Source organism: Lepus europaeus, chromosome 11, assembly GCF_033115175.1.
Source record: "Lepus europaeus isolate LE1 chromosome 11, mLepTim1.pri, whole genome shotgun sequence".
Lineage (NCBI taxonomy): Eukaryota > Metazoa > Chordata > Mammalia > Lagomorpha > Leporidae > Lepus > Lepus europaeus.
Genome location: NC_084837.1, coordinates 64,532,135 through 64,555,340, shown reverse-complemented (window position 1 = coordinate 64,555,340; position 23,206 = coordinate 64,532,135). Strand labels below are relative to the sequence as shown.

Below are 23,206 nucleotides of genomic sequence, written 5' to 3'. Positions count from 1 at the left end.
TTTTCTTTATCCAATTTAAGGATATATAAATTAAAGTCCCTTGATCTTGGGTTGGAATCATATCAGCTTAGGGTTTATATACTAAGTCCTCTTTATTAATTGACTTCTTTACTAGAAGTTACACTTTCTGATAATTCTAAAAAACTGAAAATGGAGGCCAGTGCTGTGGCATAGAAGGTTAAGCCTCCGCCTGCAGTGTTGGCATCCCATCTGAGCGCCAGTTCGAGACCCAGCCACTCTACTTCTGCTCCAGCTCCCTGCTAATGTGCCTGGGAAAACAGTGGAAAATCACCCAAGTACCTGAGCCCCTGCACCGACATGGGAGACCTGGAAGAAGCTCTGGGCTCTTGGCTTTGGCCTGGCCCAGCCTGGGCAGTTGCTGCCATTTGGGAAGTGAACCAGTGCGTGGAAGATAACATCTATCTCTCTATCTCTTTATCTCTATTTCTGCCTTTCAAATAAACAAATCTTAGAAAAGAAAAAGTGAAAAATGTATTTTCTTAATACTTGCAGATTAGAAGCATGCAGCTTGTGAAAGAAGAAAGTTAAAAAAGGGAGTCTGGTTAAAAAATTGATCTATAGAGTATTTTGTTTTTTAAAGATTTATTCATTTGAAAGGCAGAGCAACAGACAGAGGGAGAGACACAGAGAGAGCTTCCATCTGCTTGTTCAGTCTCCAAATGCCCACAATAGCCAAGGTTGGGCCAGGCCAAAGCCAGGAGCTAGGAACTCAATTTGAGCCATCAGTTGCTGCCTCCCAGGGTGTTCATTAGCAGGAAGCTGGATTTTTAGGGTAGACAAGCTGGTAGTCAAACCCAGGAACTGTAATATGGATGTGGCCATCTCAAGCCACATCTTAACCAGTATACCAATGCCTGCCGCAAATTCCCTTATATCTTAACATTTACTTCAACCTTTACTAGTTACATCTAACATTTTGTTATTTCATTCAGTAAATATTTATTGAGCACTAAGCACTATTCTAAGACTTTGGAAAACTGATAAAGAAGATAATACCAGAAATGTTTTAAAAGTCTGCTTCAAGTTATTAACCATCAAAACAAAAAAATAGAAAAATTCAGAAATAAATAAGTAAAAGAAGAGAATTAAAAGAACAAATATGCTGTGAGAATTAACACCAAAATTAGTTTATGTTAATTTTGAGATTTAGGATCTTATAATACTAAAAGCATAAATAATACTGTACCTATATATATTTTTTTAAGATTTATTTATTTATTTGAAAGGCAGAATTACAGAGAGGCCGAGGCAGAGAGAGAAGTCTTCCATCTGCTAGTTCATTCTCCCAAATGCCTGTGGAGCTGGGCTGATTCAAAGGCTGGAGCAGCTTCTGGGTCTGCCACATGGGTGCAGGGGCCCAAGGACTTGGGCCATCTTCTATTGCTTTTCCCAGGCCATAGCAGAGAACTAGATCAGAAGTAGAGCAGCCAGAACTCGAGCCAGCGCCACCCATATGGGATACCAGCACCGCAGGTGGTGGCTTTACCCACTACACCACAGCACTGGCCCCAATTCTTTGTTTATATAGCTTATTGGCATTCATCTTTCTGAGATCCAAGTTGTTATCCTATTATTTTGATATTTTAAACTTTATTATTGAGTAAAATTATCTTAGGCATCCAGTAGTGTTATAAAGTGGAATTTCAGTAGCCAGAAAACTGCTGAGTGACCAGAGGTGGAGAGAACTTTCATTGATCCTTTTACTGTCTTGTCTAAGAGTTAGAGATTAAACCAGAGTAGCTTGTAGCTCATTATGTCAGGTATTAAGGTCTCAAAAGGAATGAACCCCATGTGAAGAAGCAGATACATCTATTAGAGCCTGGTGTTACTGTGTAGACAGAGAAACAATGCTGCTTTAGGGGTGCATTGAAAATCTTGTGTAGAGCATCTCCAGCAGTGGGGAGCTTCTGGAAGAAGGCTAGAACTAGGGAAATGTAAATTTAAAAATCTTTGCGTCTTCTTTCAAAATCCAGTATTTACCTAACTAGGTTACTAAATGTTACTTCCTCATTGCAGGTGTGAAGTTGAGTGCTTCAGATCTGGTCACTATGGTACGAGAACGAAAATGCATATTGTGCCACATTGTGTACACCTCCAAAAAGGTAATAATGGAAGAAAGAATATGAGGCTTTACGACTAACCATTTTTTCAGACATGTTATTAATAGATGGGTAAAAGCTTTTAATAACTTTTTTATTAAGGTTTATTTTATTTATTTGAAAGGCAGAGTTACGGAGAGGCAGAGAGAGAGAGAGGTCTTCCATCCACTGGTTCACTCCCTAAATGGCCGCAACAGCTGGAGCTGGGCCGATCCAAAGCCAGGGGCTTCTTCCAGGTCTCCCATGTGGGTGTAGGGTCTCAAGTGTCTGGGCCATTTTCTACTGCTTTCCCAGGCCATAGCAGAAGCTGGATTGAAGTGCGGCAGTGGGAATTCGAACCGGCGCCCATATGGGATGCTGACACTGCAAGTGGTGGGCATTAGCCACTACGCCACTGCACCGGCCCCTAATAATTCTTATTCATGCTTTTTTGCTAAACTGTAATCTTGTTCCACTGGTTTCTTATCACTGTCTCATAAACTCAGTGCCTGTATTATTAAACTTCTGCCCAGACTTTGAGGGTACTCAAAGGTAAATGATACAGAGAAATTTATAGAGACAGTATTGGTTGAGGTTATACTCTCAGAGTTTTTTTTTTTTTTTTTTTTTTTTTTTTTTTTTTTCTTTTTGGACAGAGTGGACAGTGAGAGAGAGAGAGAAAGAGAGAAAGGTCTTCCTTTTCCGTTGCGGCCAGCGCACCATGCCAATCCAAAGCCAGGAGCCAGGTGCTTCTCCTGGTCTCCCATGCGGGTGCAGGGCCCAAGCACTTGGGCCATCCTCCACTGCCTTCCCTGGCCACAGCAGAGAGCTGGACAGGAAGAGGAGCAACCAGGACTAGAATCCAGTGTGCCGGCGCTGCAGGCGGAGGATTAGCCTATTGAGCCGTGGCGCCGGCCCTCAGAGATTTTTTTAAAATCATATAGGTTTTGATAAGCTAAGGATACAGCATTTATTATACAAGGGTACTTCCAACAGTTCTTGGAAAAATAGAATTAAAAGATAAATTTATTTTGGTACAGAAACTTTTGAAATTATGCAGTTTTTCATAATACATGTTCCATGAACATTTTGAATAGTCTTCATATGTACCTGCATTCTGTTGGTGCCCATGCTTGTGAAAAGTGCGGCACAGCAGAAATGATATTGATGATATCCTAGATGTCCACAAGATGGGGATGTTGCTCAAAGAAGAGTAGACCTTTTTATGATGTAAAAGAATTTTACCTGTGCCTTAGGGAAACTAATTTGTCTCACTTTTTGCCTTTTCTTGCTTTTATTTGCTTTCAAAGTAGTGCTACTAGTTTGAGTATTGAAGAATTGTTTTCTTTTTTTTTTTTTTTTTTGGTATTTACTTATTTATTTGAAAGAGTTATACAGAGAGAGGAGAGGCAGAGAGAGAGAGAGATCTTCCATCTGCTGGTTCACTCCCCAGTTGGCTGTAACGGCTGGAGCTGTGCTGATCCAAAGCCAGGAGCCAGGAGCTTCTTCTGGGTTTCCCACGCGGGTGCAGGGGCCCAAGGGCCATCTTCCACTGCTTTCCCAGGCCATAGCAGAGAGCTGGATCAGAAGTGGAGCAGCCAGGTCTCGAATTGGCACCCATATGGGAAACTGGCACTTCAGGCCAGCGCATTAACCCACTGTACCACAGTGCCGGCTCCATTGAGGAATTGTTTTCTATGATTTTAAGATGTTCTGGATTGTCATTGGAAATTCAAAGAACTAGGAAGATTATGGGCTTAGATTAGTCAGGAAAATCTGAGTGGATGGAGTGAATCTTGAAAGACTCCTAGGCCGGCGCCGAGGCTTAACAGGCTAATCCTCCTCCTTGCAACGCCGGCACACCAGGTTCTAGTCCCGGTTGGGGCGCTGGATTCTATCCCGGTTGCCCCTCTTCCAGGCCAGTTCTCTGCTATGACCCGGGAGTGCAGTGGAGGATGGCCCAAGTGCTTGGGCCCTGCACCTGCATGGGAGACCAGGAGAAGCACCTGGCTCCTGGCTTCGGATCAGCGAGATGTGCCGGCCGCAGCGGCCACTGGAGGGTGAACCAACGGCAAAAAGGAAGACCTTTCTCTCTCTCTCACTATCCACTCTGCCTGTCAAAAAAAAAAAAAAAAAGACTCTTAAAAGTAAGATGTTTTAATAAAAATGAGGGAGAGCTATTTTAGACATGTACAAAGACAAACTGGTGAAATGGAGCAGAGTTGGTCAGAAGGCTCATCTGATTCAGTTTTTTCGGGGCGTTGTGGCATAATAAGCTACCACCTGCAATGCGTCGGTATCTCATATGACCACTGTTTCAAGTCCCGCTGCTCTACTTGCAATCCAACTCCCTGCTAATGCACCTGGGAGAGCAGCAGAAGATGGCCTCAGTCCCTGGGGCCCTTGCACTTGTGTGGGAGACCTTTTTGAAACTCCTCCTAGCTGCTGGTTTTGGCCTGGCCTAGCCCCAGCCATTGTGGCTGTTTGGGGAGTGAACCAATAGATGGAAGATTTCTCTCTGTCTCTCTCTAATTATGCCTTTCAAATAAAATAAATAAATCTTTAAGACAAACAAGCAGAAAGCTTTATCTTGGCAATAGTAAGACTGTAATTGGTAATTTAAGTGAAAACAGTTGACAAACAGCATGGGATTTTGTACAAGGAGGTTATGCGCCATCAAGTAGGGTGAAGTGGAGATTTTTTTTTCTTTGTTTAGGATTTCTGTTGGTGATGAAGAAATCCATTGAGATTTTAGAATCATTTAATGTATGTGCTGCCTTGTGCAGAATTGCTTTTCTGGTTTTTGATTTTTCTATTAAGGTTTATGCAGATTGTCAGCATTTCAAAATCCCTTCTGACTCCTTTCAGGTTCGAGGGAGACGGGGAGAGTGTGAGATGGATAGGCTGATGATCGAAGGTGTAGCATCAGACTTTTGTGGAATAGCAGCCCTGTTCTGTGAGACTGTGGTTTTGCCAGTTTAAATATTGGCATTTCCTCTTTTTCTGGTTTAAAATATGTTTAGGGGGCCTGGCATTGTGGCTCAGTGGGTTAAGCCTCAGCATGTACGTCCGTCTGTGCACCTGGAAAAGCAGGCCCATTTGAACCCCTGCCACTCAGGATGAATTTCCTGGCTCCTGGCTTTGGCCTGGCCCAGACGTTGTTCTTGCAGCCAATTGAGGAGTGAACCAGCAGATGGAAGACACCTTTTGCTCTTGCTCTCTTATTCTTTCAAATAAGTAAAAAAATCTTTTGAATGTTTTTATCTTTTCATGTTTTTATTTTTCCATGATCATGAAGTTAACTCAAGGACCAGTTACTCATTTCTGCCTTAGGGAAAGCCAGTTACGGATTTTTAAGCAAGCGAATGGTGTGATTTAAGTGAATAATATGGCTTAAGAAATCAACAGATTGGTTTAGTTGGAAGGATAACTCAAACACTTTTAGATAAACTGTGAACAGTTTATGTTGAAACAGTGCTTTCCTCTAGTTTCCCAAATTAATACAGCCTTGGTTTCTCCTCTCTATAGAGGAGAAATGATTTTAGGCTGACTTTGGGGGGAGGGGGGGAAGGCTAATTACCACATCAACATATAAAAGACTGAAAAGCCACAGAGTTAAAAAGAATATATTTATTTTTGTATTACTCAGTGTTTTCCACATTTGTTCAGCTGTGAAATCCTTCCTCCCTTAAAAAAATAATGCTGATTAATATTTGAAGGACTAAATAGAAGCCTAATTATTTTGAAAATTTACTTATCTCACTGTTTTTATTCCTTGGAAACAGGAAGGGAGAGGATTTTGCTTGTAAATTTAGGAAAAGATTTAGTGAAGCGTTTTAGTAAATCAGAAGTCATGTTAAAACTAGTACTTTTTTTTAAAGGTTTATTTCTGTTGATTTGAAAGGCAGAATTACAGAGAGAGTGAGAGATCTTCCACCTGCTGATTCATTTCTTTTTTTTAAATTTTTTAAAATTTATTTGACAGATAGAGTTAGACAGTGAGAGAGAGAGAGAGAGAAAGGTCTTCCTTCCGTTGGTTCACCCCCCAAATGGCCGCTACAGCTGGAACTATGCCGATCTGAAGCCAGGTGCTTCTTCCTGGTCTCCCATGTGGGTGCAGGGGCCCAAGCACTTGGGCCATCCTCCACTGCCTTCCCGGGCCTCAGCAGAGAGCTGAACTGGAAGAGGAGCAGCCAGGACTAGAACCCCGTGCCTGTATGGGATGCCAGCACCGCAGGCAGAGGATTAACCTAGTGAGCCACAGTGCTGGCCCCCACCTGCTGATTCATTTCACAAATGGCCTCAATGGCCCAGATCGTGCCAGGCTGAAGCCAGGATCCTGGAGATTCTTCCAAGTCTCCCATTTAGGTGCAGTGGCCCAAGCACTTGGGTCATTTTCTGCAGCTTTCCCAGGTGCATTAGCAGGGAGCTAGATAGGAAATGGAGCAACCAGTCTCAAACTGGCACCCATGTGAGATGCTAGCATGGGAGGCAGCAGCTTAACTTGCTGTGCCAAAATGCTAGCCCCAAAACTAATTATATTTTTTTTCTTTTTCTTTTTTGATAGGCAGAGTGGACAGTGAGAGAGAGAAACAGAGAGAAAGGTCTTCCTTTTGCCATTGGCTCACCCTCCAATGGCTGCCAAGCACTTGGGCCATCCTCCACTGTACTCCCTGGCCACAGCAGAGAGCTGGCCTGGAAGAGGGGCAACCAGGACAGAATCCGGCGCCCCGACCGGGCCTAGAACCTGGTGTGCCGGCGCCGCAAGGTGGAGGATTAGCCTATTGAGCCACGGTGCCAGCCTATTTTTTTTCTTTAAAGATTTATTTATTTGAGAGAGGTAGAGACAGAGAGAGAGGTCTTCCATCAATTGGTTCACTCCCCAGATGGCTGCAAAGCCTAGAGCTGCGCTGATCCAAAGCCGGGAGCCAGCAGCTTGTTCCGTGTCTCCCACACGGGTGCAGGGGCCCAAGGACTTGGGCCATCTTCTACTGCTTTCCCAGGCCATAGCAGATTTGGAAGAGGAGCAGCTGAGACCAGAACTGATGCCTATATGGGATGCTGGTGCTTCAGGCCAGGGTGTCAATCCGCTGAGCCACAGCGCCACCCCCTCCTTTTTTTTTTTTTTTTAAGATTTATTTTATTTACTTGAAAGAGTTACAGTGAGGTAGAGACAGAGAGAGAGGTCTTCCATCTGCTGGTTCACTCCCCAGGTGGCCTCAACGGCCGGAGCTCTGCCGATCCAAAGCCAGGAGCCAGGAATTTCTTCCAGGTCTCCCACGTGGGTGCAGGGGCCCAAGGACTTGGGCCATCTTCTACTGCTATCCCAGGCCATAACAGAGAGCTGGATTGGAAGAGGAGCAGCTGGGACTAGAACTGGTGCCCATATGGGATGCTGGCACTTCAGGCCAGGGCATTAACCCACTGCGCCACAGTGTCGACCCATCCAAAACTAGTCTTAAGTGATAACAGTTTTAAGTAAATTGGATATTGAATCAGTTCTTTTTTTTTTTTTTTAATTTATTTATTTACTTGAGAGGCAGAGTTACAGAGAGAGGATAAGACAGAGAGAGAGGTCTTCCAGCCGCTGATTCACTCCCCAAATGGCCACAACAGCTAATCTGAAGCCAGGACCAGGTGTTTCTTCTGGGTCTCCTACATAAGTGCAGGGGCCCAAGCTTTTGGGCCATCTTCTGTTTTCCAAGGCTAAGAGCAGAGGGAGCTGTAACAGAAGTGAAGCAGCCAGGACTTGAACTGGCGCCCATATGGGATGCCAGAGGCAGAAGCAGGTACTTAACCTACTATACCACAGTGCCAGCCCCTTAGAATCAGTTTTTTTTTTTTTTTAAAGGTTTATTTATTTGAAAGGCAGAGGCAAAGAGAGAGAGAGAGAAGTATTCTGTCCACTTATTCATTCCCCCAAATGGCTGCAATGGCTGGAGGTGGGCTGATCTGAAGCCAGGAGGCAGGAGCTCCTTTTGGGTCTGCCACATGGGTGCAGGGGCCCAAGGACTTGGGCCATCTTCTACTGGTTTTCCAAGCCATAGCAGAGAGCTGGATTGGAAGTGGAGCAGCTGGGACTCGAACTGGTGCCCATATGGGATGCCAGACCCCTAGAATCAGTTTTAATATCACATAATAACCCTGTTTAAATATTGCTTTGATCATGAATGGTTTGGTTGTGAGGAACAGAATCCACTTTAATGTAGCTCAAGAAAAGGGGATTTGACATATAAGTCCAGATCAAAGAAAAATTGAACCACAGGAAGCCTAGGGATTCAAGGTGCTATATACTCATGAATTTTTTTCACTCAGTATTATATCATGAACTTGACTCAGTTTTCAACTCTGAGAATGTTAATTCTAGTTAGTGTTCCATTAGTGTGGCTAGAAGGGGTGGCGTGCAAAACTGTTCTCTCCAAATAAAACATTTGAAGAGATAGGAAGGAAATAATGGTCATCTTTGGTAAAATTGCCCTTTAAAGGGAATATTTTTGAATCCCAACTCTTTTATCACACTGTAATAAAGCAATAATGGGTTTTGGGTTGCATTTAACAAATGAACTGTGTGTAATAAAAGATCTCTGTGTGAGATGCTTACAAGTGTGATGTGGTATTTGAAATATTGACTTTGGTGTCAGATCTGTCTGGATTTGGGTTTCAGTTTGATAACTTGATTATGACTCTCAGAGGGCAAGTCTATGAGTATTTTCACATTTATCCCTTCAGTTTCTAGCTCTGTACAACACACGATAAGCACTTCATAAATATTTGATTAATGAGCAGATTAACTCCTCTGCAACTTTGTGTCCTTATGAAATTAATACACCCTCAGTATTTTGTAGTTCGAACAGGAAAATGTTTGAGGCACTTTATACAGGATACAGAAAATAGTAATACTCAACAGTGTGGTAGTCTTTTATTATTACATGTGTAAAGAACCAGTATCTCTCTCTCTCTCTCTCTCTCTTTTTTTTTTTTTTTTTGTTTTAAAGATTTACTCATTTATTTGAAAGGCAGAGTGTCAGGAAAGGAGGGAGAGAGAGATATTCCATCCATTAGTTTACTCCCCAAATGGTTGCAACGACTGGGGCTGGGCCATGTGGCCAGGAACTCCATCTGTGACTCCCACATTGGTGGCAGCGGCCCAGGTTTTTGAGCCACCATCTGCTGCCTGCCCAAATGCAGTAGCAAGAAGCTGGATTGGAAGTAGAGCAAACTGACACTCTGATATGGGATGCCAGCATCCAAAGCAGTGGTTTAACCTGCTGTGCCACAGCATTCACCCCTAAAAACCAATCTATTATGACATGTGGCTGTGTATACACTTTGGAGTGAGAAAGGGGAAGATGGTCACTGCTTTTTGAAGGGCGTGTGTGTGTGTGTGCACGTGCATGCCTGCACATGTGCACGCATTCTCATGTGTGCATGTTTTTAGGTGGCATCTTTGTCACAGATGTTATTTACTCCCCACTAATGATAGAATGAGGGGAAGAGAGGATCCTGCTAATATTCAAACTTTTCAATGGAACAAGACAAATCAGTTGGGTCAGAGGTGGGGGGGTGAGGATAAAGGAGTGATAGAGCTGTCATGTCCAAAGTATTTTTAAAACTTACTGATCTGCCATAAAGAGTTTCTGTTAAGTTTGTAATTCCTATCTGGAATTGAATTATCTATTCGTATTCATTCAACAAATATTTATTGAAGAGTATTTGCCAAGAGCTGGCCAAGACATGGCTAAGAGTTGTACCTTACTCTTAAGGAACTCTCAGTTGAGTAGGGAAGAGTATGATAAAAGTAGCCAACTAGTTGAGAACTTAAGTGATCTGAGAGTTTGTTTTTTTTAAAATAATATTCCTAAGTTTCTTATAATAGGGTATTATTTAACTTAATTTATTCTTCAATCTTTTGCCTCCTAAAGACAATAACTTCTAACCATTTTAGAAACCCACTTCTATATGTCTAAGAATCCCTTTGGGGCCGCTGTTATGGCATAGCGGGTTAACCCACCACCTGTGACACCAGCATTTCATATGGGCACCAGTTTGAGTCCCAGCTGCTCCACTTCCAATCCAGCTCCCTGCTGATGTACCTGGGAATGCAGTAGAGGATGGCCCAAGTGTTTGGGCCCTTGCACCCATGTGGGAGACCTGGAAGAAGCTCCTGGCCCCTGGCTTTGGACCAGCCCAGCTCTGGCCGTTATAGCCATTTGGGGCTGAACCAGGGGATGGAAGACCTCTCTCTCTGTCTCTCTATAACTCTACCTTTTAAATAAATAAAATAAATCTTTTTAAAAAAAATTCATTTTATTCAAAAATGAAATATGTGAAAAACAGCCAAAAGAATTATTTAATGAGAAACTAATTAATATTGAATTGAGAAGACTAAACCCAAAAAATTTTTTGACACAGGAGCTTGAGCCTCAATTGTTGATTAAGTAGAAACAGGAATTATTTTTCAAAGTGGTGGCCCTTAGTTTAATCTTCTTTCTTTAATTTTGAAGGAGATGGACGAACACATGCGGAGCATGTTGCATCACAGGGAACTTGAGAACCTGAAGGGCAGGTATGAGGACCACTCTCTTTCCTAAGTTTATGAGTGTTGGGGCAGGGTTCTGAGGGCTGATGGTTTCTGTCGGCTTATCTTCTAGTAATCCATTGTAAATGAACTTTGTCTTATGGCATTGAACACTTACTTAGAATTAGTAACAAGTACAGTAGTAGGCATCAAAAGGAATAAACCAATATGTAGAATTAACAACTCCCCCCCCCCCCCCCCTTTCAGAAGTAGATTACACTCATGGTGTGCTGGGATGAGCTAGCTCTCTCATTAGTAAGCTTTCTTATTCCTACATAGTAGCCTTACAACTAGTTTAATTCATGTTTTGCTTCACAATGTTAAAGATAGTGCATCCCATATACCTTAGGTTTAGTCTGAGAAGTCCAGAGTCTCTTAAGTCACACTGACTCTCATTAGTATAAGCAGAAGTATAAACCTGAAGTGTGTTTAAGAATGCTGTTTTGTGATTAGAAGCTTGAGTTTATAAGGGAAGACAATCTAATAAGTAAGCACCTTTAAAAATTAAATGAAACATGTATATTCTGTTTTTTTTTTTTTTTTTTTTTCCTTCTGTGGCTCCTGTTATGGTGTTTTTGACTTCTCCTGCTTTGATGTTTGGAAACCAGGTAGGGAAAGAAACACCGGGAAATGGAGAGATATAGAAATTGTATCCTATTCCATGAATAGTAGTTACAAGTTGTGATCAGGATACCAACCTAGGTCATTTGAAATTATTTATATTATAAAGTCATAGAGTTGTAGATTTTGTGGACAAATTAATTTGTTAGTAAACTTTTGGCATCTTTTCAATGAAATTTTTCCATGCCCCAGTCCCCTACAGTGTGACAGGTGTTACAGCAATATAGAAGGCCTTCACTTAGATTTAATGTGAGGACCCTTTCCGAGGATACCTTGAATCTACATAATATCTCACTTGTTACCTTGAAAACCTACACAGCACAGTCAACTTTTGGTTATATGTGAAATGTTTTAGCTCTTTAAAAATCCCATTTTCAAAAGACTTCTTTCTGGAGTTCACCTTTTACTTTGGGCTGTTTACCTGCCATGTGCCCCATGTGTATTACAGAAACAAAAAAAAATGAGGTTGATAAATCTAGTCAGCAGGAGAGAAGTCTGTTGCATTCCAAGACTAATACTTTTATTCAATTCAAAGATCACTAACGAACCATTTAAAACTGAAAAACAAAAAACAAGTTTCGTTTATTCAAAATTCATGTTCAGAGTAAGGATCATAAAAAGTCAAGAAAATGTTTTCTTATTCCTCTCCCCCCTAAATCCTACAGGAGAATCAAATTTGCTACTTATCCTATGCAGACCTCTTTTTAAATAATTAGATTTATGTTTATACTTACACAAAACTAATAAGAAATGCTTTATATGTATTTTTTTTAAAGATTTACTTATTTATTTGAAAGTCATAGTTACACAGAGAGAGGTGAGGCAGAGAGAGAGAGAGAGAGAGAGAGAGAGAGGTCTTCCATCCACTGGTTCACTCCCTAGTTGGCTGCAATGGCCAGAGCTGTGCTGATCCAAAGCCAGGAGCCAGGATCCTCCTCCAGGCCATAGCAGAGAGCTGGACCAGAAGTAGAGCAGTCGAGACTCGAACAGGTGCCCATATGGGATGCCGGCACTGCAGGTGGAGGCTTTACCTGCTGTGCCACAGCACTGGCCCTTATATGTATTGTTCTGTAACATGTTTGTTCTTTCCTCCTTGCCATTTCCAAACAACCTAACTATGCCATTTTTACTTATTTGGGACATAGATAATGAGGGGAAAAACAATAAAAGTCCCAGATGGGCGCCGGTTCGAGACCTGGCTGCCCCACTTCTGATCTAGCGTCCAAACGAATTTTTTTCAAGAAGAGCAATTTTGTACTTCTTACTCATGTGTTAGATACAAAGCTAATAGCTGTTTTTATATTTACTTATTTTTAATTAGCATGCAGTACTTATACTTTTTTTTTTTTTTAAGATTTATTTGAAAGGTGAAGTTACAGTGAGAGAGATTGTCCATCTGCTGGTTCACTCACCAAATGGATGCAGTGGCCAGAGCTGGGCCAGACCGAAACCAGGAGCCAGGAATTTCTTCTGGGACTTCCATGTGGGTGCAGGGGCCCAAGTACTTGGCCATCTTCCACTGCTTTCCCAGGCGCATTAACAAGGAGCTGGGTTGGAAGTGGAGCAGCTGGGGCTTCAACCAGCACCTGTATGGCATGCTGGTGTCACAGGTGGTGGCTCTACCTGCTATGCCACAGCCGCCGGCCCCTGTACTTGTACATTTTTATGGAGGAGTATAGGACAGTATTTCAGCTCATGTATACAGCCTAAGCTGATCAAGTCAGACAATTAACATTTCCATTGTCTTAGCTTTTCTTTTTATTTTTAAAGATTTATTTATTTGAAAGGCAGAATTACAGAGAGAGGAGGAGAGGCAAAGACAGATCTTCATTTGCTGGTTCACTCCCTAAATAGCTGCAACTGTTGGGACTGGGCCATAATGAAGTTAGGACCCTGGAACTCCATCTGGGTCTCTCACATGGAACCATCTTCCACTGCTTTTCCAGGTGCATTAACAGGGAGCTGGATTGCAAGCTGAGCAGCTGGGACTTGAACTGGTATTCATATGGGATGCTGTCATTACTTGTGGCAGCTTAACCTGTTATGTCACAACGCCAGTCCTTGTTGTCTTTATGTTTGGAGCCTACAAGCTCTTTTTTTATAATTCTTCAAATAGAGTGTAAGAGTGTTTCATGGTACAGTGAGACAGGTGTAGCTAATGTGTTTTATGTGGGTCCCTGGCCTATAACAATACAAGGGCGAAGAGAAGCAAGTAGCAAGAAAACAACTAACAAAATGATTTAAAAAAAAAAAAAAAACCTATAAGATCTCAGAACTTAATGTCAGAGTCATCACCAGTTTGCGTCATAGGGACAAATAGTTATCAGTCATTATTTCTTTTCCCTGTTATTCTGTGTTTGTGGACATTTCTTCTGGGTTTCATTCTTAGTCACTGCATTTTTTTTTTTTTTTTAATATGGCACAGACTTCCCTCAGGCAGCAGTTAGCATGCCAAAGGCCTGTGTAGTTTTTTTTTTTTAATACTTATTTATTGATTTATATGAAAGTCAGAGTTACAGAGAGAGTAGAGGCAGAGAGAGAGAGAGAGAGAGAGAGGGGTCTTCCATCCAGTGGTTCACTCCCTACATGGCTGCAATGTTTGAAGCTGTGCCAATCTGAAGCCACGAGCCAGAAGCTTCCGGGCCTCCCACATGGGTGCAGGGGTCATCTTGTACTGCTTTCCCATGCCATAGCAGAGAGCCTGATCAGAAGTGGAGCAGTTGGGTCTTGAACCTGCACCCATATGAACCGGCGCCCATATGGGATACTGGCGCGTCAGGCCAGGGCGTTAACCATTAACCCACTGCGCCACAGTGCTGGCCCCGCATTTGCTTGTTTTTTTTTTTAAGACAAGATGTTCTTTTTTTTTTTTTTTTTTTAAAGATTTATTTATTTATTTATTTGAAAGAGTTACACAGAGAGAGGAGAGGCAGAGAAAGAGAGAGAGGTTCCAATGGTTCACTCCCCAATTGGCTGCAATGGCTGGAGCTGTGCTGATCCAAAGCCAGGAGCCAGTAGCTTGTTCCTGGTCTCCCAAGTGGGTGCAGGGGCCCAAGGCCTTGGGCCATCTTCTACTGCTTTCCCAGGCCATAGCAGAGAGCTGGATAGGAAGTGGAGCAGCCGGGTCTCAAATCAGCGCCCATATGGGATGCTGGTGCTTGAGGCCAAGGCATTAACCCACTGTGCCACAGCGCCAGCCCCAGTTACTACGTTTTTTAAAAATTATTATTTATTTTCTTGAGATGGAAGTTAGAGCTCTCACATGCTGGTTCACTGCCCAAATGCGCACAACACTGGGGCTGGAGCCAGAGCCATGAATTTAATCCAGGTTTCCTGTATGGGTGACAGGAATCCGATTATTTGAGCCATCATCACAGCCTCCCAGGGTCTACACTGGTGTGGACTGGAGCCAGGAATTGAACTGAGGCATTCCAGTGTGGTACATGGGCATCTTAACCCCTAGGCTGAATGTCCACTCCTGATTGTTGGCTTACTGATGTTTGGACTTTGTGTTTATTTTTATAGTTGTATTTAGAATTCTTTGTTGTGATCTGGTTAAGAATTGAACAGTATTGGCTGGCGCCGTGGCTTAACAGGCTAATCCTCCGCCTTGCGGTGCCGGCACACCGGGTTCTAGTCCCGGTCGGGGCGCCGGATTCTATCCCGGTTGCCCCTCTTCCAGGCCAGCTCTCTGCTATGGCCCGGGAAGGCAGTGGAGGATGGCCCAAGTGCTTGGGCCCTGCACCCGCCTGGGAGACCAGGAGAAGCACCTGGCTCCTGGCTTCGGATCAGCGCGATGAGCCGGCCGCAGCGGCCACTGGAGGGTAAACCAACGGCAAAAAGGAAGACCTTTCTCTCTGTCTCTCTCTCTCTCTCACTATCCACTCTGCCTGTCAAAAAAAAAAAAAAAAAGAATTGAACAGTATTTATTTTTAAATTTTGAATACAAGCTTGGATGCAAAGTAACTGGGCCTGTTTGGTACACAGTTAAGGATCTCAGGAACATTTCTTTTTTAATGATATACTTGTTTAGATGTGTGGGCTATCAGTAGTTCTCCAGATAGATGCTATTAGAAAAGCTCAAACCCTTTTTTATCCAGCAGCTGTTGTGGGGTAGTTACAACAAGCTTAATAAAGAAGCCCTGCTGGAGAGAGTATCTTAAGACTTTGCCTTTCACACATGAGAGGAAATTGTGGTAACAGGATGAAGCTAATTTGGGCCCTCCTCTAAACTCCCTGAGGACAGCTATTGCCTTTATTAGCTAAGAAGCAAAGCAGTACATTTTTTCCATAATTTTTTTATATTTATACAAATTAGTACTTATAAAGAATTTGACAGATTAAAAAAGAATTTAAAAAGAATGATAAGATAGAAAACAGCAAAATAAAAAAGAATAAAGAAAAATTTAAACTTTTGGAAAGTAACAAAAATAAAATATTGTTTAATTATCTGTTTACTTTTTAAAATATGTAGTTTCTCGAATGCCATATGTGAAGCCATGGATTCTTACGGTATCCAGAACAGGGATGATATGGTTACCTCCAAACACATTTGAATTTTCAGGATATGTGGTTTTCCTCTCCTGTTGTTAAATGTAGATTCTCTCTCATTTTATTTATTTATTTGAGAGGTAAAGTTACAGAGAGAGAAAGAGAAATAGAAAGGTCTTCCATCCACTGGTTTACTCCCCAAATGGCTTCAACAGCCAGGGCTGAGCTGATCTGAAGCCAGGAGCCACGAGCTTCCTCCAGATCACCCATGCAAGTGCAGAGGCCCAAGCACTTGGGCCATCCTCTACTGCTTTCCCGGGCCCTAAGCAGAGAGCTGTATTGGAAAAGGAGCAGCCTGGGGCACCAGTCCCCATATGGGATGCTGGCGCCACAGGCAGAGGCTTAGCCTACTATGCCACAGTGCTGGCCCCGATTCTCTTTTTTTAAAATATCTTGTAAAGTTTTCCTCTTTTTAAAACTAGATTTAATTTATAAGAGAAGCATTAGAGATTTCTGTTTTTGTTTTTAATTTTTCATTTGAAAGGCAGAGACAGAGAGCCATCCTCTGTCTGCCAGTTTACTCCCCAAATGCCTGCAACAGCCAGGATTGGACCAGGCCAAGGCCAAGAGTTCAGAACTTCATCCAGGTTTCCCATTTGGGTTGTAGGAACCCAAGTAACTTGGGCCATGATCTGCTGCCTCCCAAGTTCATTAGCAGGAAGCTGGATCAGAAGAGTCATATAGCCTGTACTCAAACCATGCACTCTGTTATGAGATATAGGCATCCCCAGCAGCCTCTTAGCCAACTGTGCTACAACACCCACCTGCAAAAATGTTTTTATTTATTTTGCAAAATGTTTTCCTCTTCTATTTTTTTTTTTTTTTTTTTTTGACAGGCAGAGTGGATAGTGAGAGAGAGAGAGAGACAGAGAGAAAGGTCTTCCTTTTTGCAGTTGGTTTACCCTCCAATGGCCGCTGTGGCCGGCGCATCTCGCTGATCCGAAGCCAGGAGCCTGGTCTCCCATGCGGGTGCAGGGCCCAAGGACTTGGGCCATCCTCCACTGCCTTCCCGGGCCATAGCAGAGAGCTGGCCTGGAAGAGGGGCAACCGGGACAGGATCGGTGCCCCAACCGGGACTAGAACCCGGTGTGCCGGCGCCGCAAGGCGGAGGATTAGCCTAGTGAGCCGCGGCGCCGGCCTAAAAATATTTTTTTTAAGATTTATTTATTTTATTCAAAAGTCAGAGTTACACAGAGAAGGAGAAGAAGAGAGAGAGAGAGGAGAGAGAGAGAGAGAGAGAGATCTTTCAGCCTCTGGTTCACTCCCCAGCTGGCCGCAATGGCCAGAGCTCCACCGATCTGAAGCCAGGAGCCAAAAGCTTCCTCTGGGTCTCCCATGTGGGTGCAGGGGCCCAAGGACCCGGGCCATAGCAGAGAGCTGGATTGGAAGTGGAGCAGCTGGGACTCAATCTGGTGCCCACATGGGATGCTGGCACTGCAAGTGGCAGCCCCACCCACTATGCCACAGTGCCAGCCCAGCCCCTCATTTTTTTTAAAGATTTTATTTATTTATTTGAAAGGCAGAGTTAGAGAGATCTTCCATCTGCTAGGTCATTCCCCAAATGGCCACAATGGTCAGGGCTGGGCTGCTCCAAAGCCAGGATCCTGGAGCTTCTTTTGGGTCTCCCATGTGGGTGTAGAGGCCAAAGGATATGGACCAACTTCCACTGCTTTCCCAGACGCATTAGCAGGGAGCTGGACTGGAAGTGGAGTAGCACTCATGTGGGATACCAGCACCACAGACTGAGTTTTTACCTGCTACACCATAATGCCAGCCCTTATAGTAAAATTTCTTAATCTTAAAAAGTTATTGTGGGGCCGGTACTGTTGCGTAGCAGTCAAGCAGCTGCCTGCAGTGCTGGCATCCCAGAATGATGTCGGTTTGAGTCCCTGCTGCTCCTCTCCTGATCTAGCTCTCTGCTATGACCTGGGAAAGCAATGGAAGATCATTTCGCCCAAGTCCTTGGGTACCTGCACCAGTGGGAGATCCGGAAAAGCTCATGGCTCCTGTCTTCAGATCGGTGCGACTCTAGCCATTGTGGCTATCTGGGGAGCAAACCAGTAGATTGAAGACCTCTTTCTCTCTCTTTCTCTCTCTTTCTCTCTCTCTCTCTTTCTACCTCTACCTCTACCTCTACCTCTCTTGAATTCTACCTTTCAAATAAATATATAATAATAATAAAAAGTTATTGTGGCTAACCAGTTGTGTCTTTAAAGTGAGAAGGATTCTGAAAGAGAGACAGAGATGGTTCTAATAGTATATACATTATGAAAATTCTCATCTTAGGAGGAAAATCAGAAATTTAATTTTCAGGGGTTATACTAAAGTCCCCAATTGAAAGATGATCTTGGTATTACAGTATACCAATTTAGCTTCTGTAGATTCTTAGGGGAGTGCAGCAGGTTAAACCTCCATTTGTGATGCTGGCATCCCATATGAGAGAGTGCAGGTTTGAGTCCAGGCTCTGCAGCTTCTAATCCAGCTCCCTGCTAACATGCCTGCAAAGATAGTAGAAGGTGGTTGCAAGTACTTAGGCCCCGCCACCCTTGTTGGAGACCTGGATCCAATTCCAGGCTCCTGGATTTGACATGACCCAGCCTTGGCTGTGGCAGGCATTTAGGGAGTGAATCAGTGAATGGAACTTCTCTCTTTCTTTGCCTTGCAGAGAAATAACAGTAAAATAAACATTTCAAAAAAACTTTATGTCAGCATTTGAGGTTACAAAGTCCTATAAAGATGGAAAACATGAATATTTTCCTCATTTTTTTCCTAAGGTGTTTGTCATGACTTCCACAAAGTAAAAACAGTGTTGTTTTTTAAACTGAGTAGGTATTGTTGGAATAATTACACTTTCTCATCCCAGACAGCAGTGTCCATATACTTAGCATGGTGCCTGGAATTCTACAGTTGTTCAGTATTTTTTTGTATATTATATATTTTAATAATCACTTAGGTGATGTATAACAGAAGCTGTCTTCTAGTAAATGAGGTGCTCAGTTTTGAGGGTCACTTCTGGTTAGTTAAATCCTGCCCCCGTCTTGTTAGTTATATGTGAAAGGAAGATGGACAAAAGGTGTGCGTGCATGTGTGGTTGGCCAAAGACAGCGTGTGTGTGTGTGTGTTTATAGATTGGCATAGGAAGTGCAAAAATATCACTGTTATAAACTCAAGACACTTGATACAGGATTAAGGCAGTTGGGTTATGGAATGGGTTCTGCTGTCCTGTAGCCATAGTATTCAGATGTTTCTCATGAAAGACTGCATAGTCAGCTGATCCAGTCAAAGGATTTCAAGAGGTTAAAAGACAATTAAATTATTGATCTTCTAAAACTCTGGACATGACTCTAGACCAGGTCCAGTATGGAATTTACCATTAAATGCGTTAAGTAAAAGAAAAAAAAAAAAGTCTGCTCTGTTTAACTAAAAACCATATTTTGCTTCTCTGAACTGTAGCATTTTCTGAAACTTGAGAAAAAACATTTGTCACAGCTGTTGGCCTCCTACAACTGAATGCCTTCCATTCCCTTTAAAATAAGCCCTTCTGAAGCAGAATGTGTCACATGTATCATCCAGACCAAAAGAGTTCGCTGGGTCTACTGTCATCTGCCCCTGGGCAGAATCTTCACATTCCAGGCAGAGCGCCAGCTGTTCAGATTTAGTTACCCTGTTGGGATTGGCTGTGCCGCCTACTGTTTTCTCCACCCCTTAACTTTGACTGGATGAAGGCACTGGAGCAGGAGATTAAATGGGAGTACTTGTCACCAGCTTTCTGAGTGCAGCTGGCATCATGGGTGTGCTCCAGAGCAACTTGTGTTTGCTCTGAGCCCCTGCCCTGCCTCCCCTTTCACCATGTTTCCTCTGGCAAGGTTTTAAGTACAGCAATTCAAGAAGATTTCTCCTCCTCAACCACATTATTTGAAGTACACTGCCTCTTGATTGCTGGAAAGGAATCTTGAATTTATTCCAAAAGTAACTTCTGAACAAATTTATTAAAAGTGATGAAAGGAACTTTGAAATTGATTGGCACTAATCTTTCACTGCATCAAACAGTGCAGAGTGTTTCAGAGGAACCTATAACAGATCTGGTGAGTGTGCCATGCCAGTGGGGAGAATTGAATGTCCCTCATCTCCCTCTTTCCCTAGGGATAGTAGTCATGAGTGCCGAGTGTGCGGGGTCACAGAAGTGGGTCTTTCTGCATATGCGAAGCACATTTCTGGCCAGTTGCACAAAGATAAGGTTGATGCCCAGGAAAGAGAAGATGATGGAAAGGAAGAAGAAGAAGAAGAAGATTATTTTGACAAGGAACTTGTTCAGTTAATAAAACAAAGGAAAGAACAAAGTCGGTAAGTTAATGATTTCAATTTTTTTTAAACAGTTGATCTTGTAACAAAACACAGTGTAGAATACATTTTATGTTTTTATATTCTTTAGCCTGTTGCAGGTAAGCTTAGTTATAAGGCTTAGCTTTAGGTTGCTATGCTATGAATACATGGCCAATGGAATGGTTTCTCTGTTATTTGAGTACTGTTCACTTAATTGTAATCAAACTGAGTATCGGAGTAACTGAGTATAACTAGCTCTAGTTACATTTTTGAAAATTTTACTATGTTGGCAACTAAGTTTTGAACTGATTTTATTGCTGTGCAAAATTTCTAGTGGAAAAGTATTAGCATATAAGCTTCATTGAATATATTATGTGGTATTTCTTGTTGCCAAAATAACATTACTAAGGAAAGAAATTTTTTGCTTGATGGGAATTAACACTATGCTTCTATCAAATTGGATTTTTCTTATTAGTGCAAGATGATTTGAGCAATGTAGGTTTTGTTGCATGTAGTACATAATTTAATACCTACATTTAGACATTCTTGTGTTAGGCATCTGTATTTTTATTTTACTGATTTGTAGTCCAAAGAGTTTAATTAATGAGGCAGAAATTTTCAGGTGTGAGTAAAAGAGCAAACCAAGTCCTAGGCCATGATGATGAGAAACATTTTTAATTCTAAAATGAAATTTTAAAGCTCCTTCTCAAATAGTCATTATTTTAGTCAGAGTTTGAATATACAAAGGTAGTATGTAGTTTCTACTCTATGTGTTAAAGGTTTTTTTTGAATAAGGGCCTGAGGGAGCTTTCCTTAGTCTTAAAATACAGCAACATTGGTTCTTAAGTCATTCAGCTGCTTACTCTTTCCGATGACATTCTTCTTTCTTTTAGAATAGCCGTGCTTTAACTTTATCCTGTTTTAGGGATTAGAGCCTCTGGGATACTACCCTTTGGTTTGTTCTTATCCTCTAGTGCCATTATTAGCTTATCTGTGTCAATGACTGCACATTAAGTCAAAGGGTGAAAGAGAATCTTAGTAGATTAGACATTCCTATCATAGTTACTGTTCTTTGAGTCTTTTGCAATGCCTGAGATTTTTTTTTTCTGTTTCCCCTTAAGAGATTTTAAACTTATAGGGGCTGTGAGTTTGACTGAATGCTATTATTCCCTCAATTTAACAAATTCATGATGAAGCAGAAATTCTGCTTTGTGAGTAGTTTTTTTTCCACTAATTCTCTCATTTCTAATTACATTAGTACAGCCCAGGCAATGTTTCCCTTGGATGTTAAATAAAATATAAAAGAAATTTGGTTAATGATTTTTAAAATCTTGCTGGTATATGTGATAACTTGTTACTTGGGAACTTAGGGTCTCCTGTTTAGAAGTGGTTATATTTTTTTTTGAGAGAACAGAGGAAAACAGATAAAGAAAATACTCCCATCTGCTAGCTCCCTCCCCAAACGCCCCCCAAGCGAAGTCAGGACACAATCCAGGTCTCTCACATGGTTGACAGGGACTTAATTTGTTGAGTCTTCACACCTGCCTCCCAGAATCTGCATTAGTCAGGAGCCAGAGCCAGGTATCAAACTCAGGCACTCTAATGGGTGACCCAGGTACCTCAACCCACATCTTAATTGCTAGGCTAAATTTCTAAATGTCTACCCCAAAACCTTTTTTCTTTTTTTAGTTCATTTACAGCTAGAGAAAGAGAGAGAGAGAGAAAGAGAGAGAGAAAGCAAGCTTATGCATACTCCCATTTGCTGGTTTATGCCTCAGATGTCCATGAGAAGCTGGGCTGAGGCTGAAGCTGGGAGCTAGGGGCTCAGTCCATGTGTTCCATATATGTGGCAGGAACCCTTCTTCGAGTCATTACCTCTGTCTCCCAAAGTCTGAATTATCAGGAAGCTAAAATCTGGAGTTAGTTGTTGAACCCAAGCACTCCAGTGTGGGATGTGGGCATATTAACCACTAGGCCAAATGCCTATCCTAGAAGTGGTTATAATTTATAATCTAAGTGGGTGTTTGAAGTTTTAGTTAAATTGAATTTTAATTCGGTCTTGTAAATAAAGGAAGAAATTTAAGTTCATGTCCAAAATACTGTAGATATTTAAAGCAAATTAAAGTCAGCACTTAGTTTAAGGTTTTATTTATTTTAAAGATTTATTTATTTGAAAGGCAGAGTATACACAGAAAGAGGGAAGGACAGATCTTCCATCTGTTGGTTCACATCTCAGATGGCTGCAACAGCCAGGGCTGGACCACCCTCCACTGCTTTTCCCAGGTCATTAGCAGGGAGCTGGATTGGAAGTGGAGCAGCCGGGACGGGAACTGGTGTCCATATAGGATGCTGGTATTGCAGATGGCAGCTTTACCCGCTGTGCCACAATGCTGGCCCCTTAGTTTAAGATTTAAGTCCAGTTTAGATGAAGAAACCCAACCAGGATTTCCAGTTTTTTAAGTCTTGTAGTTAGGGGTATATACTCTGGAATCAGACTGCCAAAGATCCATCTCTACTTTTCTACTTTCTGATTACTGTAGGCATATTACTTAATCTCTCAATACCCATTTTCCTCATTGAAACAGTAGGGATAATAAGAATGCATGCCTTAAGGATTGTGAAAATTAAATGCAATAATCTATATGCAGTGCTTAGCAATAAATGTCTGACCCTTAGTACTCGTTGAATTCTAGTGAGAAGAGCTGTAGCTTCTTTTTAAAAGTGTCTAGCTCATAGAGCTCCTTACAGCACTTACTGTGGTTTCTATTTATTGGTATGTGCTATTTACTTGACTTTGTGGCCTTACTTCCTCAGCTAGCTTGTAAACTCATCATGAACAAGAACAAAAGTTCTGTCACCACTAATAGCCATTGAATAGGTGCTTGATAGAATATTTGTTTATTAGTGAAAGGTAACCATGCAAAATATCCTTCCATTTAATGTTAAGAAACTAAATTTTTCAGAAAGAACTTATAACTGAAGAAATCATAGTTACTGTTAAGGACAGCTGAACATAGCATTTTATTAACTATAA

General features: G+C 42.0%; 1 protein-coding gene across 2 annotated transcripts in view; it reads left to right on the top strand.

The window, feature by feature from the left end:
• The window catches only part of ZNF106 (zinc finger protein 106), an 87,574-nt gene that overhangs the window by 23,895 nt on the left and 40,473 nt on the right, over positions 1 to 23,206 (top strand). For both annotated transcript variants that reach the window (XM_062205712.1, XM_062205713.1), the window contains exons 2-4: positions 2,038 to 2,123; positions 10,604 to 10,665; positions 19,993 to 20,193. In XM_062205712.1, coding sequence (XP_062061696.1) covers positions 2,070 to 2,123; positions 10,604 to 10,665; positions 19,993 to 20,193 — 317 coding nt within the window. In that variant the 5' untranslated portion in view covers positions 2,038 to 2,069. The remainder of the gene's footprint in view (positions 1 to 2,037; positions 2,124 to 10,603; positions 10,666 to 19,992; positions 20,194 to 23,206) is intronic.